Below are 25,441 nucleotides of genomic sequence, written 5' to 3'. Positions count from 1 at the left end.
AATAAAGATTTTTTTTTTTTTTTTTTTTTTTTTACCCATTCCTCAAACTTTCCACAGGTACTGTATGTAAGTAGGAAAGATGGTCAGCAGCTATTATTGGATTACATATTAATTGATAAACATGTAAAGAAAGACTTTTGGATGTAAATGTGCTGAGAAGGATGGCTGTTGGGATGTCTGATCACTATCTTGTGGAGGCAAGGTGAGGATTTGTAAAGATTATTGGAAAAGAGGAAACAGTGTCATTGTGAAGGGAGTGGTGAGAGTGTGAGCTTGGAAGAGTTGTGTGAAGAAATACCAGGAGAGATTGAGTGTAGAATGGCAATAGGTGAGATTGAATGAAGCAAGGGGAGTGGGTGAGGAATGGAAGGCATTTAGGAAGCAGTGCTGGCATGTGCGAGAGATGCATGTGGCTTGTAAAAGGTGGGAGGTGGGCAGATTAGAGAGGGTAGTGAGTGGTGGGCTGAAGAATTAAAGTTACTAAAGAAAGAAAAGAGTGACATTTGGGTGGTACTTTCAAGGAACAAGTGCAAATGATTGGGGTATGTACAAGGGAAAGCAGCAGGAGGACAAGAGGAAGGTACAGGGCTTGAAAAAGAGTGCAAATGAGAGTTGAGGTGAGTGAGTATGTCAACTTTAGGAAGAATGAGGTTGATAATGTGAAAAAACAAGCTAAGAAATAGGAGCATCAATGAAGAGGGGCAAATGGGGAAATGATAACAGGTAGTGGTGAAGTGAGGAAGAGATAGAGTGAGTATTTTGAATGGCTGTTGAATGTGTTAGATAATAGGGTGGCAGATGTAGGGTGTTTAGGTCAGTGTAGTACATGAAGCGAGAGAGTCATGGAAAGTGGTTTGGTGAAGAGAGAAGAGGTGGTTAAATCCTTATATAAGATGAAGTGTGGCTGGAGTGGAAGGTATTGCAATTGAATTTGTTAAAAAAAGAGGGTGGCTGTGTTGTTAATTGGTTGGTAAGGATTTTCATTGTATGCATGGATCATGATGAGGTGCCGTAGGATTGGCAGAATTTATGTACAATGCCATTTTATAAAGGGATTGGGAAAAAAGATGAATGTTCAAACCACAAAGGTATGAGTTTGTTGAGTGTACCTGGTAAGTCATATAAGAGGGTAGTGATTGAGATGATGATGGCATGTACAGAGCATCAAATTGGGGAGGAGCATTGTGGTTTTAGAAGTGTTAGAGGATGTGTGGATCAGATGTTCTACTTTAAAGAATGTGTGTGAGAAGTACTTAGATAAACAAATGGATCTGTATGGGGCATTTATGGATCTGTAAGTTGGTTGTGTTCTTGATTGGTTTGTAAGGATTTTCAGTTATGTATAGATCATAGTGAGGTACCTTAGGACTGTCAGAATGCATGTATAGTGTCACTGTATAAAGGCAGGTGGAAAGAGATAAATGTTCAAAGCAAAGAGGTATAAGTTTGTTGATTGTACCTGATAAGTTGTATTGTAGGGTAGTGATTGAGAGGATGATGGCATGTACAGGGCATCAGATTGAGGAGGAACAGTATGGTTTCAGAAGTGTTAGAGGATGTGTGGATCAGGTGTCTATTTTAAAGGATAGGATGTGTGTGAGAAGTACTTAGTGAAACAGATGGATTTTCACGTGGCATTTACCGATCTGGAGAAAGGATATGATAGGGTTTATTGAGATCCCTTGTTGAAGGTAAGATCTTAAGATTACAGATTGTGGGAGATAAGGTGGTAGAAGTAGTGAGAAGTTTTTATCAAGGGTGTCAGTCATATGTATGAGTAGGAAGAGGGGAGAGTGAAAGGTTCCAAGTGAAGTTTGGTATGCAACAGGGATGTGTGATGTCATCATGGTTGTTCAGTTTATTAATGGATAGTTTGGTAAGACTCGTGAAGAGATGGGCAAGTATGCAGTCTGTTAGATATGAGAGGGCCTAGGAAGTGATTCAGTTATTGTTTGCTGATAATATAGCACTAGTGGCTGATTTGATTAAGAAACTTTAAAAGTTGGTGACTGAGTTTGGAAGAGTGTGTAAAAGGGAGAAGTTGAAAGAAATTGTGAGTAAATGCAAAGTTGGTTTAGCAGGGTCGAGGGCCTGATTGGTAGGGGTGTGGGTTTGAATGAAGAAAGCTTTGAGGAAGTGAATATCTTTAGATGCCTGGGTGTGGACATGACAGTGATTGAAACCATGAAAGTGGAAGTGAGTGATAGGATGGGTAAGGGGATGGAGATTCAGGGAGTAGAATGTGTGGAAACAGAATGTTATCTGGGAGGGCAAAAATAGGTATGTTTGAAGGTATGGTCATCCAAGCAGTATTGAATGGATGTGAGGCATGGGTAAGTCTGTTTAGAGGAGGATGAATGTGTGTGAAGTGAAATGTCTGAGGGCAATATGTAGTGTGAGGTGGCTTGTTTGGGTAAGTAATGAAAGAAAAAGAGAGTTGTGGTAATATAAAGATTGTGGTTGAGAGAGATAAAGAGGTTGTGCTGAAATGTTTGGACAAAGAGAATATATGTGCCAGAAGGGAAGGGAACAAGTTGAACAAGGAGACCAAATTAGAGATGGAAGGATGGAGTGAAAAAGATTTTGAATGATCAGAGCCTGAACATGCTGGAGTGAAAAGAGGGATGTGCGAGAGAGAGTGAATTGGAACAGTGTGGTACACTGGGGTTGATGTTCTGTCAGTGGACTGAACTAGGGCATGAGAAGCATCTAGGTTAAACTATGGAAAAGTCTGTGGGGCCTGGTTGTAGACAAGGAGCTGTGGTTTCAGTGCATTATGCACAAAAGCCAGAGAATGGATATAAGCAGTTGTGACCTTTATTTATCTGGCCCTGGTGCTACCTCGTTGATGCACAAAATGGCAATCATGCATGAAAACGAAGTTAATCTGCAGATTAGGTTAATGTATTCTTTTATAGTGACCATAATGTAGCTATCTATATTTTTTGATATTGTATCCCTTTCTTCCACAGGCATTTGTAGCATGATTCTGGGAGCATGCCGATCCAGGCTCCTCAGTGGACCGAGTTCTTATCGTGTCCTATTTGCTGCCATGAATTTGACAGTGGTCAGCGTGGGCCTATCAGCCTGGGCTGTGGACACACTGTCTGCCGTGCTTGCCTGGCCAAGCTGCAGCGTAACCAGTGTCCTTATGACCAGGTATGTTCACAATGATATTCCATTTTAGGAGTTTCTTCAGTTCATTGAAGGAGGATTAAATGGTTAGTGCAAAGATGGATTAGAATGATTTCCAAAGTAGTCATGTATAGGTAAGAAAATATAGTAAATGGAAAGAACTTGCTGGATATAAATACAATGTAATTAGATTATAAGTGCTGGAGAATTCTGGATCATATTATAAATAGAGAGGTGGTTTGATGAAGTAATGAAAGGGTAAGAGAGATGTCTGGTAATAAAAAGAGTGTGGTTGAGAGAGCAGAAGAGGGTATTTTGAAGTGGTTTGGTCACATGGAGAGAATGAGTGAGGAAAGATTGACAAAGAGGATATATGTGTCAGAGGTGGAGGGAACGAGGAGAAGTGAGAGACCAAATTGGAGGTGGAAGGATGGAGTCAAAAAGATTTTGAGAGATTGGAGCCTGAACATACAGGATTGTGAAAGGAGTACAAGGAATAGAGTGAATTGGAATGATGTGGTGTACCAGGGTCATCGTACTGTCAGTGGATTGAACCAGGGCATGTGAAGCATCTGGGGTAAACTATGGAAAGTTTTGTGGGGCCTGGATGTGGAAAGGGAGGTGTGGTTTCGGTGCATTGTACATGACAGCGAGAGACTGAGTGAGAATGAATGTGGCCTTTGTTGTCTTTTCCTAGTGCTACCTCGCACGCACGTGGGGAAGGGGGTGCCATTTCATGCATGTCAGGGTGGCGGTGGGAATGGATGAAGGCAGTATGTATGAATATGTACTTGTGTATATATGTATATGTCTGTGTATGTATATGTATGTATACATTGAAATATATAGGTATGTATATGTGCATGTGTGGGCATGTATGTATATACATGTGTATGTGGGTCAGTTGGGCCATTCTTTCTTCTGTTTCCTTGTGCTACCTCGCTAACGCGGAAGACAGCGACAAAGTATAATAAATGAAATAAAGGTATTATGAATAGAATGAAGAATTGTATGATGGACAGTAGAGTGAAATGACATTTCAGTGAGAGATATTAGAAGAGTGAGTAATTGAACAGTGCGGTTTATATAATGAGTAGTGCGAACTTCATTGGTTGTTAGGTAAGAATAATTTACAAAAAAAACATGAGAAGCAAAGCCATTTTAGGAGAGTAAATAGGATGTGGAAAAAATATTGAGGTATTGTTAGTAGAGAGACAAGGGGGATGAAGGTTAGGTAACTTTTATGGGAGGTTAGTTACTGAGAGGGTGAAAATGTGCACAGAGCATCAGATTGGGGAGGATCAGTATGGTTCAGAAGTGGAAGAGGATGTGTGGATCAATGATTTACTTTAAAAGAAATGTGTGAGAAATACTTAAAGAAACAGATGGGTTTGTATGTAGCATTTATGGACCTAGAGAGGGTATATGATAGGGTCACTAGAGATGCTTTGTAAAAGGCCTTCAGAATATGGAGTGTGGAGGGAAAATTGCTTGAAGAAGTTAGACATTTTTATCAAGGGTGTAAGACATGTGTATGAGTAGGAAGAGAGGAGAATGATTGATTCCAAGTGATGGTTGGTCTGTAGCAGGGGTGTTTTATGTCATCATAGTTGTTTAATTTGTTTATGAATGAGATGATAAGGGAGATAAATGCAAGAGTCTTGGAGAGAGGGGTGAGAATGCAGTGTGTAGGGAATGAGAGGGCCTTGGAAGTGTGTTAGTTGTTTGCAGATGATGCAGAACTGGTGGCAGATTCAAATGAAAAACTGCAGAATTTGGTGACTGAGTCTGCATGAGTGTATAAAAGGAGGAAGTTGAAGGTAAATATGATTAAAAGCAAGTTTATTAGGTTTAGCTGGATTGAGGGACAGGTTAGTTGGGGTATACGTGTGAATGGAGAAAAATTGGAGGAAGTGAAGTGTATTAGATCCCTAGAAGTGGACACAGCAGTGAATGGAACCATGGAAGTGGAAGTTCATCTTAAGGTGGGTAAGGGTTTGAAGGTTCTTAGAGCGCTGAAGAATGTGTGGAAAGAGAGGTCATTATCTGGAAGGGCAAAGATGCTTAAAGGTATAGCTGTCCCAAAAATATGAGATTCTGACGCATAGGCTATAGATGAGGCTGTATGGATGTGGGTGGATGTGTTGGAAATTAAATGAATGAAGACACTATGTAATGTGAGATAGTGTGTTGGTTAGTGTTCCTTACTGTGATGCATTCAGAAGCCATCAGTGGTCAGGTGCATAGGTTCAAATCCTGGATACAGCAGTCGGTCTACAGTCAACCCAGATGTTTGTCTAGCCATTGGGGTTGGTCAATTAAATGGTTGCCTAACAAGGCTGCTTTTCTAGTGCTACCTCACTGAAGCAGAGGATAGCAATACTGTTCCTGTGGGACTGGATAGCACCAGAAATAGGTGAAAGCAAGCAAGTATGAATGTGTACATGTGGATATATGCATGTCTCTGTGTATGTGTATGTGGATTAGTTGATATGTATATGTGCATGTATGGGCGTTTATGTATATGTATGTGTTTATGAGTGGATGGTCCATTCTTTCTTCGTCTGTTTCCTGGTGCTACCTTGCTAACACAGGAAACGGCTAAAAAGTATAGTAATAATAATATATTTATATTTATTATACTTTGTCGCTGTCTCCTGCGTTATTGAGGTAGCACAAGGAAACAGACGAATGAATGGCCCAACCCACCCACATACACATGTGTATACATAAACGCCCACACACACACACACACACACACACACACACATATACATACCTATACATTTCAACATATACATACAAACATATACATACATACACATGTACATACTCTTACATGCTGCCTTCGTCCACTCTGGCCACCACCCTGCCACAGATGAAAAAACAGCACCCCGCTCCACCCGCATGTGTGCGAGGTAGCGCTAGAAAAAGACATCAAAGGCCACATTCGTTCACACTCAGTCTTTAGCTGTCATATGTAATGCACCAAAACCACAGCTCCCTTACCACATCCAGGCCCCACAAAACTTTCCATGGTTTACTCCAGATGCTTTACATACCCTGGTTCAATCCATTGACAGCATGTCAACCCCAATATACCACAATTTTCCAATTCACTCTATTCCTTGCGTGCCTTTCACCCTCCTGTATGTTCAGGCCCTGATCACTCAGTCTTTTTCACTCCATCCTTCCACTTCCAATTTGGCCTCCCACGTCTCCTCATTCCCTGCACCTCTGATGCATATATCCTCTTTGTTAATCTTTCCTCACTCATTCTCCCCATGTGACCTAACCATTTCAATACACCCTCTTCTGCTCTCTCAACCACACTCTTTTCATTAGTAATAATAATGATAATAATGATGATGATATTGTGGATGAGAGAGCTTGGGAAGTGAGTCATTTGTTGTTCGCTGATGATACAGCGCTGGTGGCTGATTCATGTGAGAAACTGCAGAAGCTGGTGACTGAGTTTGGTAAAGTGTGTGAAAGAAGAAAGTTAAGAGTAAATGTGAATAAGAGCAAGGTTATTAGGTACAGTAGGGTTGAGGGTCAAGTCAGTTGGGAGGTAAGTTTGAATGGAGAAAAACTGGAGGAAGTAAAGTGTTTTAGATATCTGGGAGTGGATCTGGCAGCGGATGGAACCATGGACGCGGAAGTGAATCATAGGGTGGGAGAGGGGGCGAAAATCCTGGGAGCCTTGAAGAATGTGTGGAAGTCGAGAACATTATCTCAGAAAGCAAAAATGGGTATGTTTGAAGGAATAGTGGTTCCAACAATGTTGTATGGTTGCAAGGCGTGGGCTATGGATAGAGTTGTGCGCAGGAGGGTGGATGTGCTGGAAATGAGATGTTTTAGGACAATATGTGGTGTGAGGTGGTTTGATCGAGTAAGTAATGTAAGGGTAAGAGAGATGTGTGGAAATAAAAAGAGCATGGTTGAGAGAGCAGAAGAGGGTGTTTTGAAATGGTTTGGGCACATGGAGAGAATGAGTGAGGAAAGATTGACCAAGAGGACATATGTGTCGGAGGTGGAGGGAACGAGGAGAAGTGGGAGACCAAATTGGAGGTGGAAAGATGGAGTGAAAAAGATTTTGAGTGATCGGGGCCTGAACATGCAGGAGGGTGAAAGGCGGGCAAGGAATAGAGTGAATTGGATCGATGTGGTATACTGGGGTTGACGTGCTGTCAGTGGATTGAATCAGGGCATGTGAAGCGTTGGAACCACTATTCCTTCAAACATACCCATTTTTGCTTTCCGAGATAATGTTCTAGACTTCCACACATTCTTCAAGGCTCCCAGGATTTTCGCCCCCTCCCCCACCCTATGATTCACTTCCGCTTCCATGGTTCCATCCGCTGCCAGATCCACTCCCAGATATTTAAAACACTTTACTTCCTCCAGTTTTTCTCCATTCAGACTTACCTCCCAATTGACTTGGACCCTCAACCCTACTGTACCTAATAACCTTGCTCTTATTCACATTTACTCTTAACTTTCGTCTTTCACACACTTTACCAAACTCAGTCACCAGCTTCTGCAGTTTCTCACATGAATCAGCCACCAGCGCTGTATCATCAGCGAACAACAACTGACTCACTTCTCAAGCTCTCTCATCCACAACAGACTTCATACTTGCCCCTCTTTCCAAAACTCTTGCATTCACCTCCCTAACAACCCCATCCATAAACAAATTAAACAACCATGGAGACATCACACACCCCTGCCACAAACCTACATTCACTGAGAACCAATCACTTTCCTCTCTTCCTCCACGTACACATGCCTTACATCCTCGATAAAAACTTTTCACTGCTTCTAACAACTTGCCTTCCACACCATATATTCTTAATACCTTCCACAGAGCATCTCTATCAACTCTATCATATGCCTTCTCCAGATCCATAAATGCTACATACAAATCCATTTGCTTTTCTAAGTATTTCTCACATACATTCTTCAAAGTAAACACCTGATCCACACATCCTCTACCACTTCTGAAACCACACTGCTCTTCCCCAATCTGATGCTCTGTACATGCCTTCACCCTCTCAATCAATACCCTCCCATATAATTTACCAGGGATACTCAACAAACTTATACCTCTGTAATTTGAGCACTCACTCTTATCCCCTTTGCCTTTGTACAATGGCACTATGCACCCATTCCGCCAATCCTCAGGCACCTCACCATGAGTCATACATACATTAAATAACCTTACCAACCAGTCAACAATACAGTCACCCCTTTTTTAATAAATTCCACTGCAATACCATCCAAACCTGCTGCCTTGCCGGCTTTCATCTTCCGCAAAGCTTTTACTACCTCTTCTTTGTTTACCAAATCATTTTCCCTAACCCTCTCACTTTGCACACCACCTCGACCAAAACACCCTATATCTGCCACTCTATCATCAAACACATTCAACAAACCTTCAAAATACTCACTCCATCTCCTTCTCACATCACCACTACTTGTTATCACCTCCCCATTTGCGCCCTTCACTGAAGTTCCCATTTGCTCCCTTGTCTTACGCACTTTATTTACCTCCTTCCAGAACTTCTTTTTATTTTCCCTAAAATTTGATGATACTCTCTCACCCCAACTCTCATTTGCCCTCTTTTTCACCTCTTGCACCTTTCTCTTGACCTCCTGTCTCTTTCTTTTATACATCTCCCACTCAATTGCAATTTTTCCCTGCAAAAATCGTCCAAATGCCTCTCTCTTCTCTTTCACTAATAATCTTACTTCTTCATCCCACCACTCACCACCCTTTCTAATCAACCCACCTCCCACTCTTCTCGTGCCACAAGCATCTTTTGCGCAATCCATCACTGATTCCCTAAATACATCCCATTCCTCCCCCACTCCCCTTACTTCCATTGTTCTCACCTTTTTCCATTCTGTACTCAGTCTCTCCTGGTACTTCCTCACACAAGTCTCCTTCCCAAGCTCACTTACTCTCACCACCCTCTTCACCCCAACATTCACTCTTCTTTTCTGAAAACCCATACAAATCTTCACCTTATCCTCCACAAGATAATGATCAGACATCCCTCCAGTTGCACCTCTCAGCACATTAACATCCAAAAGTCTCTCTTTCGCGCGCCTGTCAATTAACACGTAATCCAGTAACGCTCTCTGGCCATCTCTCCTACTTACAAACGTATACTTATGTATGTGTATTTAGGTATGTATATTTGCGTGTGGGGATGTGTATGTATATACATGTGTATGGGTGTGGGTTGAGCCATTTCTTTTGTCTGTTTCCTTGCACTACCTCGCAAATGCGGGAGACAGCGACAAAGCAAAAAAAAAATATATATATATATATATATATATATATATATTTTTTTTTTTTTTTTTTTTGTCGCTGTCTCCCGCGTTTGCGAGGTAGCGCAAGGAAACAGACGAAAGAAATGGCCCAACCCACCCCCATACACATGTATATACATACGTCCACACACGCAAAATATACATACCTACACAGCTTTCCATGGTTTACCCCAGACGCTTCACACGCCCCGATTCAATCCACTGACAGCACGTCAACCCCGGTATACCACATCGATCCAATTCACTCTATTCCTTGCCCTCCTTTCACCCTCCTGCATGTTCAGGCCCCGATCACACAAAATCTTTTTCACTCCATCTTTCCACCTCCAGTTTGGTCTCCCTCTTCTCCTCGTTCCCTCCACCTCCGACACATATATCCTCTTGGTCAATCTTTCCTCACTCATTCTCTCCATGTGCCCAAACCATTTCAAAACACCCTCTTCTGTTCTCTCAACCACGCTCTTTTTATTTCCACACATCTCTCTTACCCTTACGTTACTTACTCGATCAAACCACCTCACACCACACATTGTCCTCAAACATCTCATTTCCAGCACATCCATCCTCCTGCGCACAACTCTATCCATAGCCCACGCCTCGCAACCATACAACATTGTTGGAACCACTATTCCTTCAAACATACCCATTTTTGCTTTCCGAGATAATGTTCTCGACTTCCACACATTCTTCAAGGCTCCCAGAATTTTCGCCCCCTCCCCCACCCTATGATCCACTTCCGCTTGCATGGTTCCATCCGCTGCCAGATCCACTCCCAGATATCTAAAACACTTTACTTCCTCCAGTTTTTCTCCATTCAAACTCATCTCCCAATTGACTTGACCCTCAACCCTACTGTACCTAATAACCTTGCTCTTATTCACATTTACTCTTAACTTTCTTCTTTCACACACTTTACCAAACTCAGCCACCAGCTTCTGCAGTTTCTCACATGAATCAGCCACCAGCACTGTATCATCAGCGAACAACAACTGACTCACTTCCCAAGCTCTCTCATCCCCAACAGACTTCATACTTGCCCCTCTTTCCAAAAATCTTGCATTCACCTCCCTAACAACCCCATCCATAAACAAATTAAACAACCATGGAGACATCACACACCCCTGCTGCAAACCTACATTCACTGAGAACCAATCACTTTCCTCTCTTCCTACACGTACACATGCCTTACATCCTCGATAAAAACTTTTCACTGCTTCTAACAACTTGCCTCCCACACCATATATTCTTAATACCTTCCACAGAGCATCTCTATCAACTCTATCATATGCCTTCTCCAGATCCATAAATGCTACATACAAATCCATTTGCTTTTCTAAGTATTTCTCACATACATTCTTCAAAGCAAACACCTGATCCACACATCCTCTACCACTTTTGAAACCACATATATATATATATATATATATATATGTATAGAATTGTGCGCAGGAGGATGGATGTGCTGGAAATGAGATGTTTGAGGACAATATGTGGTGTGAGGTGGTTTGATCGAGTAAGTAACGTAAGGGTAAGAGAGATGTGTGGAAATAAAAAGAGCGTGGTTGAGAGAGCAGAAGAGGGTGTCTTGAAATTGTTCGGGCACATGGAGAGAATGAGTGAGGAAAGATTGACCAAGAGAATATATGTGTTGGAGGTGGAGGGAACGAGGAGAAGAGGGAGACCAAATTGGAGGTGGAAAGATGGAGTGAAAAAGATTTTGTGTGATCGGGGCCTGAACATGCAGGAGGGTGAAAGGAGGGCAAGGAATAGAGGGTTTGGGGTGAGTGGGGTGTATAAGGGGGTGGGGAGGGGATGGGTTGTGTTGATTGATGGGTTTAGGGTGGGAGGGTATAAATGGATTATGGGTTTTTGTTTGTTTGCGTGGGGGGAAGTATATTACTTTTGTGGGGGGGGGGAAATTTCGTTCGTAGTTGCCTTCGCTAACTCTCATACGCGGAGACCAGCGCAAGCAAAAAAATGAAAAAAAAAAAGTGTGTGTGTGTGTGTGTGTGGTGTGTGTGTGTATACATACATATTCGCCATTGTCAGTAGTTGTTTGGGAAGTGGTAAGAGGTAGTGATGTGGTGAGATGGAGTGAGTATTTTGAAGGACTGTTGAATGTGTGAGAAATACTTAAAGAAACAGATGGGTTTGTATGTAGCATTTATGGACCTAGAGAGGGTATATGATAGGGTCACTAGAGATGCTTTGTAAAAGGCCTTCAGAATATGGAGTGTGGAGGGAAAATTGCTTGAAGAAGTTAGACATTTTTATCAAGGGTGTAAGACATGTGTATGAGTAGGAAGAGAGGAGAATGATTGATTCCAAGTGATGGTTGGTCTGTAGCAGGGGTGTTTTATGTCATCATAGTTGTTTAATTTGTTTATGAATGAGATGATAAGGGAGATAAATGCAAGAGTCTTGGAGAGAGGGGTGAGAATGCAGTGTGTAGGGAATGAGAGGGCCTTGGAAGTGTGTTAGTTGTTTGCAGATGATGCAGAACTGGTGGCAGATTCAAATGAAAAACTGCAGAATTTGGTGACTGAGTCTGCATGAGTGTATAAAAGGAGGAAGTTGAAGGTAAATATGATTAAAAGCAAGTTTATTAGGTTTAGCTGGATTGAGGGACAGGTTAGTTGGGGTATACGTGTGAATGGAGAAAAATTGGAGGAAGTGAAGTGTATTAGATCCCTAGAAGTGGACACAGCAGTGAATGGAACCATGGAAGTGGAAGTTCATCTTAAGGTGGGTAAGGGTTTGAAGGTTCTTAGAGCGCTGAAGAATGTGTGGAAAGAGAGGTCATTATCTGGAAGGGCAAAGATGCTTAAAGGTATAGCTGTCCCAAAAATATGAGATTCTGACGCATAGGCTATAGATGAGGCTGTATGGATGTGGGTGGATGTGTTGGAAATTAAATGAATGAAGACACTATGTAATGTGAGATAGTGTGTTGGTTAGTGTTCCTTACTGTGATGCATTCAGAAGCCATCAGTGGTCAGGTGCATAGGTTCAAATCCTGGATACAGCAGTCGGTCTACAGTCAACCCAGATGTTTGTCTAGCCATTGGGGTTGGTCAATTAAATGGTTGCCTAACAAGGCTGCTTTTCTAGTGCTACCTCACTGAAGCAGAGGATAGCAATACTGTTCCTGTGGGACTGGATAGCACCAGAAATAGGTGAAAGCAAGCAAGTATGAATGTGTACATGTGGATATATGCATGTCTCTGTGTATGTGTATGTGGATTAGTTGATATGTATATGTGCATGTATGGGCGTTTATGTATATGTATGTGTTTATGAGTGGATGGTCCATTCTTTCTTCGTCTGTTTCCTGGTGCTACCTTGCTAACACAGGAAACGGCTAAAAAGTATAGTAATAATAATATATTTATATTTATTATACTTTGTCGCTGTCTCCTGCGTTATTGAGGTAGCACAAGGAAACAGACGAATGAATGGCCCAACCCACCCACATACACATGTGTATACATAAACGCCCACACACACACACACACACACACACACACACATATACATACCTATACATTTCAACATATACATACAAACATATACATACATACACATGTACATACTCTTACATGCTGCCTTCGTCCACTCTGGCCACCACCCTGCCACAGATGAAAAAACAGCACCCCGCTCCACCCGCATGTGTGCGAGGTAGCGCTAGAAAAAGACATCAAAGGCCACATTCGTTCACACTCAGTCTTTAGCTGTCATATGTAATGCACCAAAACCACAGCTCCCTTACCACATCCAGGCCCCACAAAACTTTCCATGGTTTACTCCAGATGCTTTACATACCCTGGTTCAATCCATTGACAGCATGTCAACCCCAATATACCACAATTTTCCAATTCACTCTATTCCTTGCGTGCCTTTCACCCTCCTGTATGTTCAGGCCCTGATCACTCAGTCTTTTTCACTCCATCCTTCCACTTCCAATTTGGCCTCCCACGTCTCCTCATTCCCTGCACCTCTGATGCATATATCCTCTTTGTTAATCTTTCCTCACTCATTCTCCCCATGTGACCTAACCATTTCAATACACCCTCTTCTGCTCTCTCAACCACACTCTTTTCATTAGTAATAATAATGATAATAATGATGATGATATTGTGGATGAGAGAGCTTGGGAAGTGAGTCATTTGTTGTTCGCTGATGATACAGCGCTGGTGGCTGATTCATGTGAGAAACTGCAGAAGCTGGTGACTGAGTTTGGTAAAGTGTGTGAAAGAAGAAAGTTAAGAGTAAATGTGAATAAGAGCAAGGTTATTAGGTACAGTAGGGTTGAGGGTCAAGTCAGTTGGGAGGTAAGTTTGAATGGAGAAAAACTGGAGGAAGTAAAGTGTTTTAGATATCTGGGAGTGGATCTGGCAGCGGATGGAACCATGGACGCGGAAGTGAATCATAGGGTGGGAGAGGGGGGCGAAAATCCTGGGAGCCTTGAAGAATGTGTGGAAGTCGAGAACATTATCTCAGAAAGCAAAAATGGGTATGTTTGAAGGAATAGTGGTTCCAACAATGTTGTATGGTTGCAAGGCGTGGGCTATGGATAGAGTTGTGCGCAGGAGGGTGGATGTGCTGGAAATGAGATGTTTTAGGACAATATGTGGTGTGAGGTGGTTTGATCGAGTAAGTAATGTAAGGGTAAGAGAGATGTGTGGAAATAAAAAGAGCATGGTTGAGAGAGCAGAAGAGGGTGTTTTGAAATGGTTTGGGCACATGGAGAGAATGAGTGAGGAAAGATTGACCAAGAGGACATATGTGTCGGAGGTGGAGGGAACGAGGAGAAGTGGGAGACCAAATTGGAGGTGGAAAGATGGAGTGAAAAAGATTTTGAATGATCGGGGCCTGAACATGCAGGAGGGTGAAAGGCGGGCAAGGAATAGAGTGAATTGGATCGATGTGGTATACTGGGGTTGACGTGCTGTCAGTGGATTGAATCAGGGCATGTGAAGCGTTGGAACCACTATTCCTTCAAACATACCCATTTTTGCTTTCCGAGATAATGTTCTAGACTTCCACACATTCTTCAAGGCTCCCAGGATTTTCGCCCCCTCCCCCACCCTATGATTCACTTCCGCTTCCATGGTTCCATCCGCTGCCAGATCCACTCCCAGATATTTAAAACACTTTACTTCCTCCAGTTTTTCTCCATTCAGACTTACCTCCCAATTGACTTGACCCTCAACCCTACTGTACCTAATAACCTTGCTCTTATTCACATTTACTCTTAACTTTCGTCTTTCACACACTTTACCAAACTCAGTCACCAGCTTCTGCAGTTTCTCACATGAATCAGCCACCAGCGCTGTATCATCAGCGAACAACAACTGACTCACTTCTCAAGCTCTCTCATCCACAACAGACTTCATACTTGCCCCTCTTTCCAAAACTCTTGCATTCACCTCCCTAACAACCCCATCCATAAACAAATTAAACAACCATGGAGACATCACACACCCCTGCCACAAACCTACATTCACTGAGAACCAATCACTTTCCTCTCTTCCTCCACGTACACATGCCTTACATCCTCGATAAAAACTTTTCACTGCTTCTAACAACTTGCCTTCCACACCATATATTCTTAATACCTTCCACAGAGCATCTCTATCAACTCTATCATATGCCTTCTCCAGATCCATAAATGCTACATACAAATCCATTTGCTTTTCTAAGTATTTCTCACATACATTCTTCAAAGTAAACACCTGATCCACACATCCTCTACCACTTCTGAAACCACACTGCTCTTCCCCAATCTGATGCTCTGTACATGCCTTCACCCTCTCAATCAATACCCTCCCATATAATTTACCAGGGATACTCAACAAACTTATACCTCTGTAATTTGAGCACTCACTCTTATCCCCTTTGCCTTTGTACAATGGCACTATGCACCCATTCCGCCAATCCTCAGGCACCTCACCATGAGTCATACATACATTAAATAACCTTACCAACCAGTCAACAATACAGTCACCCCTTTTTTAATAAATTCCACTGCAATACCATCCAAACCTGCTGCCTTGCCGGCTTTCATCTTCCGCAAAGCTTTTACTACCTCTTCTTTGTTTACCAAATCATTTTCCCTAACCCTCTCACTTTGCACACCACCTCGACCAAAACACCCTATATCTGCCACTCTATCATCAAACACATTCAACAAACCTTCAAAATACTCACTCCATCTCCTTCTCACATCACCACTACTTGTTATCACCTCCCCATTTGCGCCCTTCACTGAAGTTCCCATTTGCTCCCTTGTCTTACGCACTTTATTTACCTCCTTCCAGAACTTCTTTTTATTTTCCCTAAAATTTGATGATACTCTCTCACCCCAACTCTCATTTGCCCTCTTTTTCACCTCTTGCACCTTTCTCTTGACCTCCTGTCTCTTTCTTTTATACATCTCCCACTCAATTGCAATTTTTCCCTGCAAAAATCGTCCAAATGCCTCTCTCTTCTCTTTCACTAATAATCTTACTTCTTCATCCCACCACTCACCACCCTTTCTAATCAACCCACCTCCCACTCTTCTCGTGCCACAAGCATCTTTTGCGCAATCCATCACTGATTCCCTAAATACATCCCATTCCTCCCCCACTCCCCTTACTTCCATTGTTCTCACCTTTTTCCATTCTGTACTCAGTCTCTCCTGGTACTTCCTCACACAAGTCTCCTTCCCAAGCTCACTTACTCTCACCACCCTCTTCACCCCAACATTCACTCTTCTTTTCTGAAAACCCATACAAATCTTCACCTTATCCTCCACAAGATAATGATCAGACATCCCTCCAGTTGCACCTCTCAGCACATTAACATCCAAAAGTCTCTCTTTCGCGCGCCTGTCAATTAACACGTAATCCAGTAACGCTCTCTGGCCATCTCTCCTACTTACAAACGTATACTTATGTATGTGTATTTAGGTATGTATATTTGCGTGTGGGGATGTGTATGTATATACATGTGTATGGGTGTGGGTTGAGCCATTTCTTTTGTCTGTTTCCATGCACTACCCCGCAAATGCGGGAGACAGCGACAAAGCAAAAAAAAAATATATATATATATATATATATATATATATATTTTTTTTTTTTTTTTTTTTGTCGCTGTCTCCCGCGTTTGCGAGATAGCGCAAGGAAACAGACGAAAGAAATGGCCCAACCCACCCCCATACACATGTATATACATACGTCCACACACGCAAAATATACATACCTACACAGCTTTCCATGGTTTACCCCAGACGCTTCACACGCCCCGATTCAATCCACTGACAGCACGTCAACCCCGGTATACCACATCGATCCAATTCACTCTATTCCTTGCCCTCCTTTCACCCTCCTGCATGTTCAGGCCCCGATCACACAAAATCTTTTTCACTCCATCTTTCCACCTCCAGTTTTGTCTCCCTCTTCTCCTCGTTCCCTCCACCTCCGACACATATATCCTCTTGGTCAATCTTTCCTCACTCATTCTCTCCATGTGCCCAAACCATTTCAAAACACCCTCTTCTGTTCTCTCAACCACGCTCTTTTTATTTCCACACATCTCTCTTACCCTTACGTTACTTACTCGATCAAACCACCTCACACCACACATTGTCCTCAAACATCTCATTTCCAGCACATCCATCCTCCTGCGCACAACTCTATCCATAGCCCACGCCTCGCAACCATACAACATTGTTGGAACCACTATTCCTTCAAACATACCCATTTTTGCTTTCCGAGATAATGTTCTCGACTTCCACACATTCTTCAAGGCTCCCAGAATTTTCGCCCCCTCCCCCACCCTATGATCCACTTCCGCTTGCATGGTTCCATCCGCTGCCAGATCCACTCCCAGATATCTAAAACACTTTACTTCCTCCAGTTTTTCTCCATTCAAACTCATCTCCCAATTGACTTGACCCTCAACCCTACTGTACCTAATAACCTTGCTCTTATTCACATTTACTCTTAACTTTCTTCTTTCACACACTTTACCAAACTCAGCCACCAGCTTCTGCAGTTTCTCACATGAATCAGCCACCAGCACTGTATCATCAGCGAACAACAACTGACTCACTTCCCAAGCTCTCTCATCCCCAACAGACTTCATACTTGCCCCTCTTTCCAAAAATCTTGCATTCACCTCCCTAACAACCCCATCCATAAACAAATTAAACAACCATGGAGACATCACACACCCCTGCTGCAAACCTACATTCACTGAGAACCAATCACTTTCCTCTCTTCCTACACGTACACATGCCTTACATCCTCGATAAAAACTTTTCACTGCTTCTAACAACTTGCCTCCCACACCATATATTCTTAATACCTTCCACAGAGCATCTCTATCAACTCTATCATATGCCTTCTCCAGATCCATAAATGCTACATACAAATCCATTTGCTTTTCTAAGTATTTCTCACATACATTCTTCAAAGCAAACACCTGATCCACACATCCTCTACCACTTTTGAAACCACATATATATATATATATATATATATATATATATATATGTATAGAATTGTGCGCAGGAGGATGGATGTGCTGGAAATGAGATGTTTGAGGACAATATGTGGTGTGAGGTGGTTTGATCGAGTAAGTAACGTAAGGGTAAGAGAGATGTGTGGAAATAAAAAGAGCGTGGTTGAGAGAGCAGAAGAGGGTGTCTTGAAATTGTTCGGGCACATGGAGAGAATGAGTGAGGAAAGATTGACCAAGAGAATATATGTGTTGGAGGTGGAGGGAACGAGGAGAAGAGGGAGACCAAATTGGAGGTGGAAAGATGGAGTGAAAAAGATTTTGTGTGATCGGGGCCTGAACATGCAGGAGGGTGAAAGGAGGGCAAGGAATAGAGTGAATTGGAGCGATGTGGTATACCGGGGTTGATGTGCTGTCAGTGGATTGAATCAAGGCATGTGAAGCGTCTGGGGTAAACCATGGAAAGCTGTGTAGGTATGTATATTTGCGTGTGTGGACGTATGTATATACATGTGTATGGGGGTGGGTTGGGCCATTTCTTTCGTCTGTTTCCTTGCGCTACCTCTCAAACGCGGGAGACAGCGACAAAGCAAAAAAATGAAAAAAAAAAAGTGTGTGTGTGTGTGTGTGTGTGTGTGTGTATACATACATATTCGCCATTGTCAGTAGTTGTTTGGGAAGTGGTAAGAGGTAGTGATGTGGTGAGATGGAGTGAGTATTTTGAAGGACTGTTGAATGTGTTTAAGGATAGGCTAGTAGATGTAGTGTGTTCGGGTTAGGGAGCTGTACAAAGTCACAAGTATGGAAAGTGGGTTGATGAATAGAGAGGAGGTAGTGATTGCCTTGTATAAGATGTGTGGCAAGTAGCTGGATTAAGAAAGGGGTGACTGTTATGATTGACTAGTTAGGATTTTCATCATATCGTTTGGATCATGGTAGGGTGCTTGAGGCTGACAGAATGCATGCATAGTGCCACTGATTGTAGGCAAGAGGAACAAAGGTGAATGTTTGAACTACATATGTATGTTGAGTGTACCTGGTAGTGGTAGGTTGTAATGGAGAGTGTGATTGAGAGGGTGAAGGCATATACAGACCATCAGATTAGTGAGGAACAGCATGGCTTCAAGAGTGGAAGAGTATATGTGGATGTGATGTTTGCTTTAAAAAGTGTGTGAGAAATACTTAGAGAAACAGAAGGGTTGGTATGTGGCATTTGTGGATCTTGAGAAAGTACATAGGATTGAGAGAGATGTCTTGTGGAAGGTCTTACAAATATAGGGTGTAGGAAGAAAGCTACATGAAGCAGTAAGAAGTTTATATCAAGAGTGTATGGCATATGTATGAGTAGTAAAAGAGGAGAGTGAGTGGTTGCAGGTGAAGGTTAGTCTGCTGCTGAGGTGTGTAATGTTATTGTAGTTGTTTAAGTCATTTGTTGATGGGGTGGTGAGGAAGGTAAAGGCAAGGGTCTTGGAGAGAAGGGCAGGTATGCAGTCTGTAGGGGTAAAGGAGTCTGGGAAGTGAGTCAATTGTTGTTTGCTGGTGACACGGTACTAGTGGCAGGTTTGAGAGAGAAACTGCAGAAGTTGGTGCCTGAGTTTGGGAGTTGGTGTGAAAGATGGAAGTTGACAGTAAGTATAAATAAAAGCGAGTTTTTAAGTTTAGTTGGGCAGAAGGACAAGTTTGTGTGGGGGATTTTGAATGGAGAAAATTTGAAAGAAGTTGTGTTTCAGGTACCTGGAAGTGGACATGGCAGTGAGTGGAACCAGGGAAGCAGAAGTGAGTCATATGGTGGGTGAGGAGACAAAGGTTTTGGGACCATTGAAGAATGTATGGAAAGATAGGTCATTCTCTAGGAGGGTGAAGATGGGTATGTTTGAAGATATAGTAATTCCAACAATGTTGTATGGATGAGAAACATGGATCATGGATGAGAACATGCAGAGGAGGTGGTTTGGTTGAGTAAGTTATAAAAGGGTAAGAGAGAGGTGTGGTAATAAGAGTGTGGTTTAAAGAGCTGAAGAGGGTGTAGTGAAATGGTTTGGACATATGGTGAGAATGAGTGAGGAGAGGTTGATAAAGAGAATATATGTGTTAGAAGTGGAGGGAAAAGAAATGGGAGACCAAACAAGATGGAAGGATGCAGTGAAAAATATTTTGAGTGGTTGTGATCTGAAAATGGAGGAGGGAGAAAGGCTTGCACAGGATAGAGAGAATTGGAAGACTTTGCTTGACAGGGGATGACATGCTGTCAGTGGACTGAACCAGGGCATGTAAAGCAGGCTGAGGAAACCATGGAAAGATCTTTGGGGCCAAGTTGTGGATAGGTGGCTATGTTTCTTGGTGCAGTGCACATGACAGCAAGAGAGTAAATGTGAGCAAATTTGGTGCATTCTTCATCTGCTACTTTACTAACGTGGGGTAGGCAGACATGTATGAAAGAAAAGAATTCATGTATATATAGATATACAGTCTGTGCAGAAAGTGGAGGCGGGAGAGGGGCTGATGACTGTTCTTTCTACTAAAACCATTTCATATGCCTCTCTTTGGTTCCCAAGGTGTTTGATGTTCAGTTGCATGTCTGGCAGCAATGTGGAGACACTTGACAACTTTGTACATGTCATGAGGAACAACCACTGGGCTTGTGGCTGCAGTGAGAGGAGGATTTTTTCTTCAGTGTACGGAACATAGCCATTTTTGGCTCTGTCCACAGTAGTTGATCCCGCAATTGTGGCCTCTTAAGGTGCCATTGAGAGTAACTACAAAGGAAGACATAGTGGCAGTGATAGCTTTTTTCAAAGAAAATCATGACTTAAAGGAAGTTGCAGCCCAGATAAGCAAGTTCTTGCATATTGTACAAAAATTGTTGAAGCAGTACAGGAAGCTTGGGAGTAGGTGTTACCAGCTTCTTTCCTTAATTCTGGCTGACCAAAATTGCTTCTCTCCACTAACCCTGAAAGTAATTTCACGCCAGGTTGAGGCTAGATGTACACTCACAGCAAGTGAAGAAAATAACCTGCATCATCCTTAGCCATGTCTTACTGAGGTTCATGAAACAGGCCCTCCATTATGACTCGGGATTCAAGAGGTATCACACAAGAAGTCACTGCTGATGATGTGGTAGAGGGGAAACAGTTCAGTTTTGTGAGAAGTATTATGTTTGGGATTTAGGAACTTTTAGGTGTGTATTGTAGCTAGACAAGACCTTTTACTGATACTGGCAGCTGCACTTGGGGCCCTTGCAGACGGACCACTTGGTGGCACCACTCAGTGGCCCCCCATGTTTTTCCTTTGTTTTGAATAGTATGCTTTTACACAGCTTCAGTGGCGTGTGTCTGTGGCAAGGAGACAGATTCCCGCCACAGATGGCGCCACTGCATCATGTGGGTCTTTCCACAAGGACCACTTTCGGTGACTGAGTCATGCGACCAGACCAAGCTTACAGCCAGCCAGTCGGTCATTGGAACTTGGCTTGTACAGAACTTGGTGTTGTAGTAGTATGATGGCAGGTTTTGGTACAGACTGATTTAATATTGAAGTAGAACAACGACCAGCAACTTGGGACTCAAGTTGCAATGAGTACAGCTATAGATTATCAAGAGGGAAGGCATGGGAGGAGCCGTGTGACATTTGCATACCAGTCTTCAAAGAAATGGATTCTGTAAAAAGAAAAATAAAGCAGGTATGTTTCAGTATTATTTTTATTGTGTTCTCTGCTATTCTTTGTAAATGATCCATGTATTGTAAAATCAATAACGTTACAGATATTTATAGTAGATTTGGAATAAGAATAGAATGATAATAGGAAGATGAATATTAGTCTATGACAGTACAATGTTTTTTTTCTGTTTCTTATTTAGATTAACACAATTCTGCAGGAAAATCTATCAACTTATCTTACTCCTGATTGAACTTACAAAATCAAAACTTTAACACTGTTTCTCTGTTCATTTTTGAAGATGAATTAAAGAATAGTACTTCAATCACAGTAGTATGTTAGAAATCAGAACTCAGATTAGGCTTGTGAAAGATATGTCAGTTACTGATCATTCTAAGTTGCCATGGCACAGATCTTTCTTCTAGAAAAGTACTTGGCAAACTTTTCTCTGATTGCTATGGCTGATCACAAACCCCCTGGACGTATTACAGCTTCACCTTCATCCAGTCCTATAATATTCAGTGTGTTTTCGAAGTTTACACCGTCCCTTTCTCTTACAAAGTCGTGTACTGTGCAACGTGCCTCTATGGTAGTTTCAGCATTCCGAACATTTATGTCCAATGGTTTGTGGAAATTACGCCACTTATTTGTAAGAATGCCAAAAGCGCATTCTATATAGCATCTCGCTCTCGACAGCTGATAATTAGAAATCTTTTTGATGAGAGATTTTTGTCCCCATACAGTCTTAGCATATAGGTGGAAAGACCATAGGCTTTGTCACCAATGAAAATGAAGGGGAGTGGTTCTCCATATATTGATACTGGTATGTCATTTGGGATGTTCAAAATATTTTCCTGCATTTTCTGATGAGTCAGATGCCTTATCATAAGGACCAATATCAACAAAAGTAAACCTGTAATTAGAATCACACAGCCATTAACATGGTGGAAAAATACTTCTTATAGCAAAAGTATGTAGAACCATACACGTACACATGCCTTACATCCTCGATAAAAACTTTTCACTGCTTCTAACAACTTTCCTCCCACACCATATATTCTTAATACCTTCCACAGAGCATCTCTATCAACTCAATCATATGCCTTCTCAAGATCCATAAATGCTACATACAAATCCATTTGCTTTTCTAAGTATTTCTCACATACATTCTTCAAAGCAAACACCTGATCCACACATCCTCTACCACTTCTGAAACCACACTGCTCTTCCCCAATCTGATGCTCTGTACATGCCTTCACCCTCTCAATCAATACCCTCCCATGTAATTTACTAGGAATACTCAACAAACTTATACCTCTGTAATTTGAGCACTCACTCTTATCCCCTTTGCCTTTGTACAATGGCACTATGCACGCATTCCGCCAATCCTCAGGCACCTCACCATGAGTCATACATACATTAAATAACCTTACCAACCAGTCAACAATACAGTCACCCCCTTTTTTAATAAATTCCACTGCAATACCATCCAAACCTGCTGCCTTGCCGGCTTTCATCTTCCGCAAAGCTTTTACTACCTCTTCTCTGTTTACCAAATCATTTTCCCTAACCCTCTCACATTGCACACCACCTCGACCAAAACACCCTATATCTGCCACTCTATCATCAAACACATTCAACAAACCTTCAAAATACTCACTCCATCTCCTTCTCACATCACCACTACTTGTTATCACCTCCCCATTTGCGCCCTTCACTGAAGTTCCCATTTGCTCCCTTGTCTTACGCACTTTATTTACCTCCTTCCAGAACATCTTTTTATTCTCCCTAAAATTTAATGATACTCTCTCACCCCAACTCTCATTTGCCCTTTTTTCACCTCTTGCACCTTTCTCTTGACCTCCTGTCTCTTTCTTTTATACATCTCCCACTCAATTGCATTTTTTCCCTGCAAAAATCGTCCAAATGCCTCTCTCTTCTCTTTCACTAATACTCTTACTTCTTCATCCCACCACTCACTACCCTTTCTAATCAACCCATCTCCCACTCTTCTCATGCCACAAGCATCTTTTGCGCAATCCATCACTGATTCCCTAAATACATCCCATTCCTCCCCCACTCCCCTTACTTCCATTGTTCTCACCTTTTTCCATTCTGTACTCAGTCTCTCCTGGTACTTCCTCACACAAGTCTCCTTCCCAAGCTCACTTACTCTCACCACCCTCTTCACCCCAACATTCACTCTTCTTTTCTGAAAACCCATACAAATCTTCACCTTAGCCTCCACAAGATAATGATCAGACATCCCTCCAGTTGCACCTCTCAGCACATTAACATCCAAAAGTCTCTCTTTTGCGCGCCTGTCAATTAACACGTATCCAAAATGCTCTCTGGCCATCTCTCCTACTTACATAAGTATACTTATGTATATCTCGCTTTTTAAACCAGGTATTCCCAATCATCAGTCCTTTTTCAGCACATAAATCTACAAGCTCTTCACCATTTCCATTTACAACACTGAACACCCCATGTATACCAATTATTCCCTCAACTGCCACATTACTCACCTTTGCATTCAAATCGCCCATCACTATAACCCGGTCTCGTGCATCAAAACCACTAACACACTCATTTAGCTGCTCCCAAAACATGACCTTTCTTCTCATGCCCAGGTGCATATGCACCAATAATCGCCCATCTCTCTCCATCAACTTTCAGTTTTACCCATATTAATCGAGAATTTACTTTCTTACATTCTATCACATACTCCCATAACTCCTGTTTCAGGAGTATTGCTACTCCTTCCCTTGCTCTTGTCTTCTCACTAACCCCTGACTTTACTCCCAAGACCTTCCCAAACCACTCTTCCCCTTTACCCTTGAGCTTCGTTTCACTCAGAGCCAAAACATCCAGGTTCCTTTCCTCAAACATACTACCTATATATATATATATATATATATATATATATATATATATTTTTTTTTTTTTGCCGCTGTCTCCCACATTTGCGAGGTAGCACAAGGAAACAGACGAAAGAAATGGCCCAACCCACCCCCATACACATGTATATACATACGTCCACACACGCAAATATACATACCTACACAGCTTTCCAGGGTTTACCCCAGACGCTTCACATGCCCCGATTCAATCCACTGACAGCACGTCAACCCCGGTATACCACATCGATCCAATTCACTCTATTACTTGCCCTCCTTTCACCCTCCTGCATGTTCAGGCCCCGATCACACGAAATCTTTTTCACTCCATCTTTCCACCTCCAATTTGGTCTCCCACTTCTCCTCGTTCCCTCCACCTCCGACACATATATCCTCTTGGTCAATCTTTCCTCACTCATTCTCCCCATGTGCCCAAACCATTTCAAAACACCCTCTTCTGCTCTCTCAACCACACTCTTTTTATTTCCACACATCTCTCTTACCCTTACGTTACTTACTCGATCAAACCACCTCACTCCACACATTGTCCTCAAACATCTCATTTCCAGCACATCCATCCTCCTGCGCAGAACTCTATCCATAGCCCACGCCTCGCAACCATACAACATTGTTGGAACCACTATTCCTTCAAACATGCCCATTTTTGCTTTCCAAGATAATGTTCTCGACTTCCACACATTCTTCAAGGCTCCCAGGATTTTCGCCCCCTCCCCCACCCTATGATCCACTTCCGCTTCCATGGTTCCATCCGCTGCCAGATCCACTCCCAGATATCTAAAACACTTTACTTCCTCCAGTTTTTCTCCATTCAAACTTACCTCCCAATTGACTTGACCCTCAACCCTACTGTACCTAATAACCTTGCTCTTATTCACATTTACTCTTA

The 25,441-nt window shown here is 42.3% G+C and overlaps 1 protein-coding gene across 2 annotated transcripts in view; it reads left to right on the top strand.

The window, feature by feature from the left end:
* Positions 1-25,441, top strand: part of LOC139749623 (roquin-1-like) — a 115,725-nt gene that overhangs the window by 2,744 nt on the left and 87,540 nt on the right. For both annotated transcript variants that reach the window (XR_011713003.1, XM_071663761.1), the window contains exon 2: positions 2,973-3,159. Coding sequence is in view for 1 of the 2 variants with exons in the window: in XM_071663761.1 (XP_071519862.1) it covers positions 2,998-3,159 (162 nt within the window). In the remaining variant the exon portion in view is untranslated. The remainder of the gene's footprint in view (positions 1-2,972; positions 3,160-25,441) is intronic.

This window comes from Panulirus ornatus, chromosome 1 (assembly GCF_036320965.1).
Source record: "Panulirus ornatus isolate Po-2019 chromosome 1, ASM3632096v1, whole genome shotgun sequence".
NCBI lineage: Eukaryota > Metazoa > Arthropoda > Malacostraca > Decapoda > Palinuridae > Panulirus > Panulirus ornatus.
This window is presented reverse-complemented; position numbering and strand designations above follow the sequence as displayed.